The 14,172-nt window shown below is 46.5% G+C and overlaps 1 protein-coding gene across 3 annotated transcripts in view; it reads right to left on the minus strand.

Moving 5' to 3' along the window:
• The window catches only part of LOC143804491 (phospholipid-transporting ATPase IC-like), a 103,375-nt gene that overhangs the window by 11,456 nt on the left and 77,747 nt on the right, over window positions 1–14,172 (minus strand). For all 3 annotated transcript variants that reach the window (XM_077282648.1, XM_077282635.1, XM_077282640.1), the window contains exons 22-27: window positions 13,683–13,971; window positions 11,952–12,175; window positions 11,318–11,401; window positions 8,450–8,695; window positions 7,485–7,623; window positions 5,599–5,729 (exon numbers count right to left, since the gene is read on the minus strand). In XM_077282648.1, coding sequence (XP_077138763.1) covers window positions 5,599–5,729; window positions 7,485–7,623; window positions 8,450–8,695; window positions 11,318–11,401; window positions 11,952–12,175; window positions 13,683–13,971 — 1,113 coding nt within the window. The remainder of the gene's footprint in view (window positions 1–5,598; window positions 5,730–7,484; window positions 7,624–8,449; window positions 8,696–11,317; window positions 11,402–11,951; window positions 12,176–13,682; window positions 13,972–14,172) is intronic.

A 14,172-nucleotide genomic window follows, 5' to 3' on the forward strand; every position in this document is an offset into this window, starting at 1 on the left:
TTGGATGTTTTGGTCTCCCCGAGGCCAATCATCTGTTCCTTCACAGCCTTTTACTAGGCACTGCTCCTAATAGCCAGATTCCTACTCCACACTGATGAGGGGCAAACACCCCGAAACAGCTGTCTGTGGATGGATACCATGCTTGGCATAGGTGGTTTTCCTGTATTGGATGTTTTCCTTTATTGGATGCTGCCCTTCCCGTGGTTGTTCCTTCCCGGGGAAAGGTCTGGCTATTCACTGCTTGCGTTGAGAAACACGTGATGGTGTCTCCGCCGCTATCCTACATGCATCTGCTCTGAGGTTGTCACGGTGGCTAGGCCCGGTCCGTGACCCTGCCGAGGGGCGTACAGTGATAGGTATGATGTAGATGGTGGTGATGAGGCTGTAGTGGTGCAGTGCAGTAAATAACGAGGACACCAGGTTGCAGTCTCTTTACCTCTTTACTGAAGATCTCTGGGTCCTCAGTCCAGAACACGGTTCACCAGGCTGCGCAAGTCCGGCCGGTCCAATAGCACCTCCAGAGTTCTCTTCACAGGTGGAAATCGGTGCCTTCCTTCTAGCGCTATGTGTTGTGGTCCTTCCCTGCTGTGCTTACAGAAAGTCCCCACAACTGTTGTGTCTGTTTCTTAAGTTCCCTCACAACTCGATTAGATGATGTTCTGCTAATCCTCCGTCCCTCCCTGTTGTTCTGGTTGGAACGGCACCCGTTTGACGGGTAGGCTCGGAGCTCTTCCGGGACTCTAGAGTCGCCCCTCTCCACAAGTTGCCCCCCAAGACTGCATAGGTGATTAAAGTTAGACAGCCCGCCTTAGACTGACTGTCCTGCCGCTGTTTGGAGTATTGCTTGAAGCTGAATGTTATGATACTCCCTCGGCGTTCCGGCCACCGGTAGTGCGCCTCAGTAGGATGTTGCTTCGGTCTTACAGCACGACTCCTACTGGTATTTCTCCTTTTGCGTGATCTCGTTTCTCACTCAGCACAATCTATCTCTCTTCTAATCCTTCCTTGGGCACCGCCGCTACCCGGAGCGGGCACGGTCCCGTTACGTTCGTTCAAGTTGCCAAGCCTCTGTCAGGATCCCACCCCTGACAGAGACCCTACTGTATCTTCCCCTACAACACCCTCTGCCACAAGGTGTTGCCTGGTTCCAACCCAGTCAGCTTTCTGATCTAACTTCCTGCCTGACCCCCAGTTTACCCACTATGGTGGGGAGTGGCCTAGTGAATAGAACCCTTAGCTCCCCCCGGAGGCCCGACTGTGAAATGTATTGGTGTCTGTGATACCTGATCAGATGAACTCCTTCAGTGCCATCAGACGCACCATAGCTCCCCATAGTGGCGGAGCCACAGTACTGCAACGACCAGGACTCTGGGGCGCTGCACTCCCCCCTGGTTAAACACAGTACTCTGGGACTGAGAAGAAAACAACAATACAAGTCAGCAAAAAGACATACAGTTTTGTTGAGTGCAATAACAATAAGTATACTTAAACAGAGCTTCCCTTTATGGGAGGTGAGGACACTTGAACGTTACAAACATGGTTAGATATCATAGCAACATGCTATAAATAACTTTTCTTACCCAACCGGGTATTCTACTAAGTGCAAAATTGTTGAACAATAATTTAACATTGCCTTTAAGGACATACACTCTGAATCCACTAAAGACCTTCCTATAATCACATTATAAGGTAATTTAACTTTTCCATTCTCCTTCTTTAAATCTGCAGGACCACCTGTCCTAACGGCACCAGACCTACTGCCTCTCCTTTCTATGCAGGACCGCCCCGTTCAGCCCGGGCCTACTGCCTTTTCCACTACTATACACAGTATAGAGCATAACATTACTTTCAGTTTAAGAGCACTGAGCCATCTCTACATGACTCCTATGAGGACTCAGGGTTTACCTTCTATTCTAATTATCTATCAATGTTATCAACCATTTTCTTTATATAACATCAAACCTTCTCATTATCTTTCTCACTAACATGCATGCTGGACACCACGTCTACCCCTACGGGCCCACTGCATCCTTCTGCTATCTTTCACTTTTTCTTTTCAGAGAACATCATCAGCATTTCTTCACAATTAACTAGTTGAATACATATAACTTACTCATGTAAACATTATCATCACTTTCTTTCGTCAAAACATTATTGCTACCTGTCTTAAAGCAATATCATCGTTTAAGTGCGACAAATGAACATCCCCCTTAAGAGGGGACCAAGTCTCTATGAGGTAGCACGCCTTCTCAAGCTACCAGTCCATACTCAGCAAAGGTTCCAGTGTGGTATCTTCACAAAGAGTCCTTCTTTAAGTAAAACCAGTAGGGAGCACCTTTAATAAGGTGCAAACTATGTACAAAAAGTTCGTATCATGCACTGTTCATGATTTCAGCAGTTCTTTTCAACTAAAAACTTGTGCAAAAACTTTGGAAAAACAAACAAAAACAAAACAATAGGGATCCCGGGTCAACAGAAGGATCCCTTTAAGAGTTAACCCTGGACGGGTTTTAGCAGCAACATAAGAGAACTGTAACTATTTACATATATAAAGCATTATGCTTACTCGTTCTTCGGTAGAGAAGGTGGTTTCCTTCCGGGCCTCACCAGACCAACGGGTCGTGCTGCCAATCCAGGGAGCGGTTCCGGTCCTAGCAACGACAGGATCCCTCGCCGCGACGCTCTTTTCGCTGAGGATCCGGCACGCCCCCAAGGTACATGGTGGGTCCGGGTTCCCCGCTGCTCCGCAGGGTCAGGTCCCGTTGCCTTTTCGGCGGGAGGCCGATCTGCAGACGTTGCGGCGGTGGCCTGAAGCGCGACGCACCGCTGGACACCCCGCGCCATCCAGCCAGCTTCGCCTGTTGCTCTCCTCCACCTGGTGTAGGTCACAGCATCACCTGGCTCCAGGTCGCGAGGGAATCTTCCTCCGCAGGGCTCTACCTCCTCCCGGTCCACGTGGACTTGTAGCGGCTCTCCGATCTCCTGTATAACCCCGAGTCCATGTCGGGGGTTGAAGGAGACCACTACACCCCAGTGGGACGAGGGGACCTCTGTAACGGTGGTCAGATCCACCTGGGTTGCCGGTTGTGGTCGGTCTCGCCATGCAGCCACCAAGCGCCGCAGGTGTTCGGCCTCTGGCATGATCTTCAGGCCCTGCGTCTGCAGCGCACTTTCAGCCGCGGCCGGGTTGGGAGGAGCAGGGGACACTGGAGACAAGCGGACCTCCGTGGGCTGGCCCAGCCGAACGAGCACGCGGGCATCAGCCTCCAAGCGGCGTGCTATCCGGCGGGCCTCGGCTGCAGCTACACACTCCTCAGACGGTGGCAAGGGGGGTCGGCCCATTGGTGGCTCCGTGAGGGTCAGTCCCCGCAACGTTGGCGCGTCTGGGGCTATGTCGAGTGGCGCAGCCTCAGGCTGGATCGGGTCAGTCCCACGCGGTGTTCTCGGTGTCGCCATCTTTTCCGCCAAGTTGTAGCGCCCCCACCGCCGCAGGGCCGTAGGGGCTACCCGATACCGGGCCTCTGAGTCTCTGCTCTGAGGTTGTCACGGTGGCTAGGCCCGGTCCGTGACCCTGCCGAGGGGCGTACAGTGATAGGTATGATGTAGATGGTGGTGATGAGGCTGTAGTGGTGCAGTGCAGTAAATAACGAGGACACCAGGTTGCAGTCTCTTTACCTCTTTACTGAAGATCTCTGGGTCCTCAGTCCAGAACACGGTTCACCAGGCTGCGCAAGTCCGGCCGGTCCAATAGCACCTCCAGAGTTCTCTTCACAGGTGGAAATCGGTGCCTTCCTTCTAGCGCTATGTGTTGTGGTCCTTCCCTGCTGTGCTTACAGAAAGTCCCCACAACTGTTGTGTCTGTTTCTTAAGTTCCCTCACAACTCGATTAGATGATGTTCTGCTAATCCTCCGTCCCTCCCTGTTGTTCTGGTTGGAACGGCACCCGTTTGACGGGTAGGCTCGGAGCTCTTCCGGGACCCTAGAGTCGCCCCTCTCCACAAGTTGCCCCCCAAGACTGCATAGGTAATTAAAGTTAGACAGCCCGCCTTAGACTGACTGTCCTGCCGCTGTTTGGAGTATTGCTTGAAGCTGAATGTTATGATACTCCCTCGGCGTTCCGGCCACCGGTAGTGCGCCTCAGTAGGATGTTGCTTCGGTCTTACAGCACGACTCCTACTGGTATTTCTCCTTTTGCGTGATCTCGTTTCTCACTCAGCACAATCTATCTCGCTTCTAATCCTTCCTTGGGCACCGCCGCTACCCGGAGCAGGCACGGTCCCGTTACGTTCGTTCAAGTTGCCAAGCCTCTGTCAGGATCCCACCCCTGACAGAGACCCTACTGTATCTTCCCCTACAACACCCTCTGCCACAAGGTGTTGCCTGGTTCCAACCCAGTCAGCTTTCTGATCTAACTTCCTGCCTGACCCCCAGTTTACCCACTATGGTGGGGAGTGGCCTAGTGAATAGAACCCTTAGCTCCCCCCGGAGGCCCGACTGTGAAATGTATTGGTGTCTGTGATACCTGATCAGATGAACTCCTTCAGTGCCATCAGACGCACCATAGCTCCCCATAGTGGCGGAGCCACAGTACGGCAACGACCAGGACTCTGGGGCGCTGCACTTACATAGGAAATGTAACTGTCCCCTTGTTTTACATTAATTTAGGTAAGTTATTAGGCAGTAAGCCGTTGCATTCATAAGAAAAAAATCAGCAGTTTTGTGAATGCAGCTCTGGAATATAATATAAGCTGTATTTATGATGTAGGTCAATATTTCTTACAGATCATATGCATCCAAAAATGATAAAATTGTTTCTATTGGAAATCATGTACTTTTAGATGAAACATAAATAGAACACTCATAATTTACAAAAACATTTGCTGCTGTTTCAACAAACTTTGCATTAATTAACAGTACAAGCGAACATAAGAAACTTTGTAATATATTTTATGAGAAATATGCTTATTTCTCCACATATGAGGCCTCTCTTCTCCTTTTCTCACCTCCAGAATTCTACATTTACTCTGAAAATTTGCTAGAACATGTCCTAGGCAACTCCTGGCTCACTGAGTTATCAGATAACAGCTGCCTATTGAAGACTATGGAGAGGGGCGGAAGGAGGAGCTAAGTAAAAAAAAATAGAAACTCAGACACACATAGATGGGGTTTCTAGTTAGTGTTTAATCCCAGTGCTGGATTCACAGTTACAATGCTCAGTGCTGCTAAATAATGTTCTACATGTTTCTACATAGAGACAGGAACGCAGGAATCCCTGACGTGTGTGTACTGTGTATAGGAGACATCATAGCAGCTTGGCTAACACTCACTAGCTCAGGGACAACTGAAAAGTAGAGAAATATCCTGCAGAGGGGGAATTAGTAAAAAATACAGAATATTGGTCATATAATGTCCAGAACTAGTGTTTTTCTTTGTGGGTACAAGAGTTTACTGAAATGATAGGTACCCTTTAATTTTTATTTTTTACTATTTTTGCTTGAATGTAGCATTTTAATATATTTGCATTCACTGCTGATAGATTCCCTATAAATGATTACGTAATCATGTTTGTTTTTTTTCATACAATTGCCATATACTTACTTTATCAGTTGCAGACGGCCAGACGGTCTGCATCAAAAAAATTAGTGCCAAATATGGCAGCAGACATATAGCGGTGGTCAGGATGATGATTAACCAGATGTACGGTTGTCGCAATGCATTGGTAATAGTTCCTGGATTGGGATAAAGAAAAATTAGTTATCGAGTCAAGTCCTTACTATTTTGATCCAAATCATAACAGATCAAAAATAAATTGGACTCCTACATTTGTATACGCAGGCTCGGAGTGGCCCCGTGGCAGGCCAGTCCGACACTGTGTTGCACTATTGTAGTAGTTTGTGAGTTAAAGAGATAGAGATAGTCTGGTTATAGCAAATAAACTATATTCTTTATATTATAAAAAGTTCTATATTTTCAAGCATCACTTCTGCTCTTTTTGCAAGATCTCTGCTGGCTGCCATTCAATGGAAACCTTCATCACTTCCTCCCAGGGCTACAGCTCTGTCCTGATTGTGTATTGACCGCGCAGCTCAGTGCCGGCTTCAGGTTTATGTGGACCCTTGGATGAGACAGTCCCTCTTGCCTTTCAATTTTTCCTCCTCGCTTTCCAAAAACATTTATTTTTTTCAGTATGAACTGTAATTTTTATCATTATCATCTTGGGGCTTAAAAGACTTTCTGATCTCTATTTACTGAATTTTTTTGGGAGGCGAAGTCCATTCCCTTATTGTTTTTTGTTTTTTTTTTCACTTTGGTATTGACTGTATGGGATAAATATTATATACCCCAATTTTTTTTTTTTCCCCTTTTTTTTTTTTTTTTCAGATGTTATTTTACATTTCTGGATAATTAGTTTCAATTAAACTTTTATGTATTTACTTTTTATTAATCCTCGAAGGGGACATGAATTTGTGATGACTTCTCCATTGCACTTGATACTTTAATATTGTAAAATTTCCAACCTCTTATGAAGTCCAACCACAAGTGTACATACATAGCAGAAAGGGGGGGGGGGTTCAGTAGGCCCTTCGTTGTCCTAAAAATGCTATCGGCAATGCATATCCAATAATCATGAGTGAATGTGCTCAGATAAGGTGTTATCTGAGCATGCTCAGGTGCAAACTGAGTGTCTTCGGTGTGATCAAAAAATATGTTCGAGTCCCCGTGGCTGATCGATAGCAGCAACACATGCATGGACTCCCTATTTGATAGGCAGTCCCTGGATGTGTTGCAGCTGTCTAACAGCCACGAGACATGCAGCCGTGGGGACTCGAACATACTGAATTTTTCGAGCACGCCGAAGACGATCGGTTAGTTACGGAGCATGCCCAGATAACACCTTTTCAGCACGTTCGCTCATCACTAATTTCCAACCTTCTAAATGCCACTGTCACAATTGTCAGCAGCTTCTTAAGGGGTACCATTGGATACTAGTGTGTCGGCTGTATAACACAGCTGGCACCCGAGCTGTATGAATTGGGATCAGCTCGCTCCATACATGCAGTGGGCACAAAGCTGAGTGGGCCCCCTGCATACATTCTATGCTGGCTCCTACCCTGGCACAGAGAAATATGTGCCATCATATGCTCCTGACATGCTGGAGTATATCTCTTTCATTTATTGTCTTGGGTACAGTATATAACAAATATTAGTTATTTCCATCATTGATAAGATATCCATCAGGAGATGTGAGGCCGCTCCTCCTTTACTCCCATTTTCGCTTGCCCCACATCTTGTTCCCAAGCCCCTTCCCATGATCGGACCCTCTATGATGGGGTGTCCGGACATGACACACTTGTTGAAACACATTTTTTTGAGTTTAAGATGGCACAAGGCAGAGTTGCCACATCTTTCGGGAGTCTGGGAGTTCTCCCTTTTTTCGGAAGAGTCGGCCCTTATGCTTTTATGTCCACTATCATCATGCGTACCTGTCATGGTTAACATGGAGGTAAACAGGAGGTGCATGCCCTCGCCGTGTAAGTCGTATGTGATCGAAAAGTAAATGAAGATCGTCCCGAACACAGAAAAGGTGAACAAAAAAGTCCAGTATCTCATGATGAGGCCGACCTGCAGATGAGAGATAGGAAGACGTAAAGGACCACAAGGAATAATAATGTCATAATGTATGCTGGTGGATTCTAATGTGTAAGGGGGTCCCCCGACCTAAACGGGCCCAGGCTGAGGTTCCCTGCACAGCAGGTGGGTGGGGTTCTGCTGTGAAGGGAAAAATAGTGAAGGAGGATGCAGCCCCGTTCCATCAATGTGGAAACACAGTAGTGTGCAGGCACTATATAGTAGTATTGAATACTGCATGGAGGTATAGTATGGCGGTATGCTTGGCACTCCATGGTAGCATTGTTCTGCTGCAGCTCAGGTCTGCATTATAATGCTCTGCAGCAGCTATGTATATTATGAGGTTCTTCTAGTTGTGTATGATGATGTTCTGCAGCAGCTGAGGAGTGCATAAAGATGTCCTGCAGAAGCTGTGGTGCATATTCTGTAGTTTGATAGTAGCTGAGGAGTGAATTATGATGTTCTGCAGCAGCCGAGGTGTGTATTATGATATTCTGCACAAGCTCAGGAGTATTATCAGGTTCTGCAGCAGCTGAGCTGTATTGTGAGGTTCTGCAACAGCTGAGGTGTGCATTATGAGGTTCTGTGGCAGCTGAGGTGCATATAATGGTGTTCTGCAGCAGATGATGTGTATTATGATGTTCTGCAGCAGCTGAGGTGTGTATCATGATGTTCAGCAGCAGCTGAGATGTGTATTATGATGTTCTGCAGCAGCTGAGGTGTGTATCATGATGTTCTGCAGCAGCTGAGAGGTGCATTATTATGTTCTGCAGCAGATGAGGTGAGTATCACAATTCTGGAGAACATATTAGTGACTTACCTGGAAGTTCACAATAATGATAAGAGCAGTGGCTGTAGTAAAAGCAAGTGTCTGATAATCTGAATTCACTTTTCCTTCGTTCGTGGTCATTTGCCAGAAAGCTCCATAAGGTATGAAGAAAATGGCAATGGAGGACATGGTGCCATGGACAAGACTCAGGAAGAACTTTGTGTAGTTGAACAATTGCCCTTTTTGGCCAGGGATATACAGACTGGGACACTGCATGCTGAGCTTATCACCTACATCCTGGATGGTAAAAGAGAGAAAATACATTTACATGAAAATATATACACTGCTCAAAAAATCAATGGAACACTTAAACAACACAATGTAACTCCAAGTCATTCACACTTCTGTGAAATCAACCTGTCCAGTTATGAAGCAACTCTGATTGTGAATCAATTTATCCTGCTGTTGTGGAAATGGAACAGAAAACAGGTAGAAATGATCGGTAATTAGCAAGACAACCCCTATAAAGGAGTGGTTCTGCAGGGGGTGACCACAGACCATTTCTCTGTTCTCACCCTTTTTTAGCTGTTGTTTTGGTCACTTTTGCATGTAGTCATTGTTCTCACCCATGGAGCTACTGTACAGTAGCATGAAGCGGTGTCTACAACCCACAGAAGATGCTCAGGTAGTGCAGTTCATCCAGGATGGCAAATCAATGTGAGCTGTAGCAAGAAGGGGATACTCGGAACCGGGTCCGGTACTTAAAGGGGATGTCACGGTGGCTGCGACCCGGTCTGTGGCCCTGGGCGCCCAAGTAAAAGGGACGATCTTTAAAGGAGTTCGTTATGCCACCTGTGGTTCTCGGTCAGAGGTGACCGATGCTGCTTAAAGGGGGCCTCTGGGGTGATGTTACTGCAGCAAAGATGGTGACGCTTCCCACAGGTAAAACAGGGTCCCCAGGGCTCCCAATGTGTATGGCAAGGGTGGTGAATGCCGGAAAATAAACGGAGGACACAAATTTGTAACATCTTTACCTGGTTGACTAGTGGTAGCAGGTCACAGTCCAGGGTACCAGTAACAGGTGGTGATATGGTCCGGCCGGCCTGTAGGCAAAGGTGGATCCCTCTACCAGGTGAGGTCCGAAAGCCTTCCTACTCACGCTCGTATGAGAGGTCCTTGCTGCCTGTGGCTTTCTGGCAAAGTCCTCTCTCTCCTATCCTGGGACAATTACCCGTATGATGGGCAGTGCGAGCCTTTTTATAGGGTCTCTATCACGACCCGGCTCTTCGTGTACTGCTGCATCTTCAGGTGTGGGTGCGGGCAAACTACATAAAGTCCTTTGCCCTCTGGTTCTGCTGTGCAACCTAGAGTTCAACACAACTTCGGGCTCCCGGTGCTCGGTTCCTGTGCTTCGGCTCAGAGGGTGCCCAGTCACAGATCCCCTCTAAGCCTTTTCCTTCTCCTTTCCTCCTTTCCTCAGATGCTCACTACATTTCAACCCTTCAGGTTATCTTCTGTCCTGGAGCTGCAGCTCACACCTGGCTGCATGGCCCCACTCTCTGTTCTCACTCCTCACTCCTCCACTCCTCCACTGTCTGCTACAGACTGCCTAACTCCTCCTCCAGACCAGAATACTTAAAGTTGGGGAAGTTCCCCTGAATCCGGGTTCAAAGCTCCCCCTTCTGGCCTGGATTCAAAATGTGTTGCATGTAGGTGCCTTACCTGGTAAAGGGAATCCTTCTTGCCTCCAAGCATGACATTACCCTCCCCAAAAGGAAAGCAACAACACTGTAACAACCGGTTACCTAGGGTGTTACAGTACCCTGAATGCCATTAGGTACCGAGATGAGATCCTCAGACCCCTTGTGAGACCATATACTGGTGCGGTTGGCCCTGGGTTCCTTCTGATGCATGACAATGCTAGGCCTCGTGTGGCTGGAGTGTGTCAGCAGTTACTGCATGATGAACGCATTGATGCTGTGGCCTGGCCTGCCCATTCCCCAGACAAGAATCCAATTGTGCACACCTGAGACATTATGTCTCATTCCATCCACCAACACCATGTTGCACCACAGACTGTCCAGGAGTTGGCGGATGCTTTAGTCCAGGTCTAGGAGGAGCTCCTTCAGGAGACCATCCACCACCTCATCAGGAGCATGCCCAGGCGTTGTCCAGTAGGGAGGTCATAGAGGCATGTGGACTCCACACACACTACTGAGCATCATTTCCTTGTCATGAGGCATTTCCACTGAAGTTGGATCAGCCTGTAATTTGATTTTCCACTTTGACTTTGAGTATCGTTCCAAATCCAAACCTCCATGGGATATTCATTTTGATTTACATTGATCAGTTTTAATGTTCTCACTATGTAATGAATAAAGATTTGCAACTGGGATATTTCACTTAGTGATATCTACGATGTGGTATCTTAGTGTTCCCTTTATTTTTTTGAGCAGTGTATGTATACATAAAATAAAACAAAAACAAAAACACTATCCCGATGGCCCCCAATAAAAAAATAAAATATGTTGTATCATAATGACGCACGTCAAAACTTAAAAATTTAACAAACTCCTGTAATTAAAGGGTTACCCCAACCTTATCAAGCTCTAAATTGCCCCATTTGAATAAAGCTACACCTAGAAAAGCTATTCCTAGTCTACGGTGCAGTGATGCGTAAGCGCCGCCATTCACGTGGGGTACTACAGAGCCCGGTGAGCGTCACAGCAGTGGGACCCTCCAAACTGATCAGCAAGTTATCACCTATCAAAAGGTCTTTCAAAGTTGGGAATAACACGTTACGGGAGTTGAAAGGGCAATAAAGAGCACCACGGCCCCTGAGTTTTAGTGATGTTTGCACCTGGACCTCACCAATAAAATCTATTGCCGTCTATACACCTTGTAATGCACTCGGCTTACCTGGTCTTGCAGTCCAACGATAATGATAGGAAGACTGGAATACAAGAGGTTGTAGAGCGCAATGAACACGGTGTCATAGACCGTCTGATGAAAGAAAGAAACATCAATAAAATACAACAAAAAGGCAAACATGTAGGGGTTTGAAGATAATTTTTTTAACTTAAATGTACATATTTCAGGCTAAAAATAATTTTTGCCATCGGCTTTCATTAAACTTTTGAACCCTTTGGTTTTTTGTTTCCTTGCACATTCAACTTTGATGGGTAATAAATCACCTAAGAGGAGCTCAGAAAAAGACAGATAAAAGAATTACAAACTTTCACGTCATTCATTCTGGATGAGCTCATTGATGGATTCTCAAATAACACATTCCGCAGCCAGCAATAGGCGGTGCAAAATAGAGTCTACAGAAGAACAATTGTTCAACATTTTGGCTTAAACACATTTGCAAAAAATGTTTTTTTCTTCCAAAAAAGCAGGGTATGTATGAGTTATACGTACTCCCAGTCAGTGGGTGCCACCTCGTTCTCCAAACACTCGTACAAAAGAAATAATCACATTAAAAGTTGATTTTTGATATGTAATGAATTTTAAGTGAATGTCTAATTTTCTAGTAGTAATTTTTCCATTATACCTGACCAGAGAATCCATTGAAGAATGAATACCAAAAGTGCACAAGTGTGTAGGCAAAGTTCTTGTAGAAGAAGTAACTTAGGAACTTGCACATGCGGATGTACGACCAGCGGCCATGGACAAGGAGGAGTCTTTGGAGGTATCGGAACTGAGCGAAGGAGTAGTCGCTGGACATGACAGCCTGCATCCCCTCCTGTCCACTTATACCCACTCCTATATGGGCAGCTGGGAAAAAAAATAAAAGTGACATGAGGCACAACCATGATAAGAGATATAATCAAGCACAAAAATTCTGCTGGCTGCTATCGGCTTCTGTCGCCACTGTGCTGACAGACACACCCAAACTACATCACATCATTGACTTGCCAACTCTCGAAGACTGAAAAAGGGAAGATCTCCGAGACCTTTGGAGGAGTTGGAGAATCGCGGTGGCAGTCCTGAAACCTCCTGTAAAGTAACATCTTTGAGCAGGATTGGTTGGGGAACCAGTCAAGGAACAAGTCAAGTAACTGGGAGAAAAGGGTGCCACATTCAGAAGCCTCTAAGAAGCCTGAAAGTTGGCGAGTACTTGTACACAATTCATTATGATAGAGCACTCGCTGTGCAGAATAAACCAACTCCATCGGTGTCTACTTTGAAGCTTGTGGGGTAAAATCTGCAGTAGGCACTCACTTCTACTGGTGCCTTTGTGACTAGATTGGGTAAGGAAGGCATTAATGTCTTCAGGACTGTCAAATCTAATAGGGTGTGGAAATACTCACCAGAACACACTGAAACAAAGACTTGCTGAGGGGTGTGACTAAATTGGGAGGATGCAGGAAGTGTTTTTACTTATTATGCAGTTATTTAGTGTGATATTTGCTATTATGTAAGAAACACCTAATTTTATGTACGGAACGCCTATATTCATCAAGCCTATAAATTAAATGGACACTCCAGAACTTGGAGATCACAAGCCTGAGGATTTCTTTGTTTTCACCAGCCTTGAACTGTATCCGAGAAAAATCCAAGGTGGATTTAGAGTTGCTCTTACAGGGTCTCTCAGACTCTGAGGTTCAGGTGTGACTTCTATCTCTGAACCCTTTATAGCTATGACCCTGGTTAACCTACTGGATGTTTTCAGCCTTCCTCTGAGTTCCAGAAGTTGACTGTTTTTAAGATTTTGAGTGAAGCCAGGAATTTGTCTATGCCACCTTGAAAGTGTAATTTGGCTCTGTCTACTAAGGCTACGTTCACATTTGCGTTGTGCGCCGCAGCGTCGGCGCCGCAGCGCACAACGCAAACGAAAACGCGGCAAAACGCACGCTAAAACGCTGCGTTTTGCGCCGCATGCGTCGTTTTTGGCCGCAAGTTGGACGCAAAAAAAATGCAACTTGATGCGTTTCTTGCGTCCAACACTTGCGGCCATGCGGCGCTAAACGCAGCACAACGCATGTCCATGCGCCCCCATGTTAAATATAGGGGCGCATGACGCATGCGGCGCCGCTGCGGTGCCCGACGCTGCGGCGCTGACCGCAAATGTGAACGTAGCCTAACACAGCCTCCTGGCATCAGAGACAAGAAACTTTCTGGTAGCACTATGTTCCAGTAGGTTTCTCGGGGCTTAAGAGGCCCCTGAGAAGTTTGCTAACTTTTCGGAAAGCATGGTGAGATCTCCCTTTTTATTTCTGCAAGCTTCCTACATTTTCCAGCACAGTTGGCAAGAATGCCGTAAGAGTCCTCAATCTCTTACTTTTTATCATGCTGACATCATTAGCGCCATCACCGATTGACAAGGTTACGGCCTTCTTGTACTTCTTCACCAGATCGACAACCATGGCTTTCTGTTTAGGGGTCACCCTGCAGCAGATGACAGATCTGCACTCGCAGGCCAGGTCCACAAAGTTCTTCTGTCGTTTTTCCTTTAGGGTCTTGGCTTTGCGCATCTCATCGGGATCCCGCTGTTTCTGCTCGGTCGTCTTCGGTAGTTTCAGCTTCAGGCGTCTTTTCTTCCTTTTCTTCTTCTCCAGCAAGATTTCATTCTGTTTTGAGAAAAGAACCAACATAGAGAAATTGTCACGGGGCTGGTCCCATCGGCCATATCTACAAAAGAGGGCTCCCTGGACCACCACAAATCCTAATATGAAATGATAAGACATCATCATGGACTGTTATTATTAGATTATAGAGCCATCACTATTTGGGCCCAGTATGTTGGTATTTATTTAGGTACAATTACCACA

Source organism: Ranitomeya variabilis, chromosome 1 (genome assembly GCF_051348905.1).
Source record: "Ranitomeya variabilis isolate aRanVar5 chromosome 1, aRanVar5.hap1, whole genome shotgun sequence".
Taxonomy (NCBI): Eukaryota; Metazoa; Chordata; class Amphibia; order Anura; family Dendrobatidae; genus Ranitomeya; species Ranitomeya variabilis.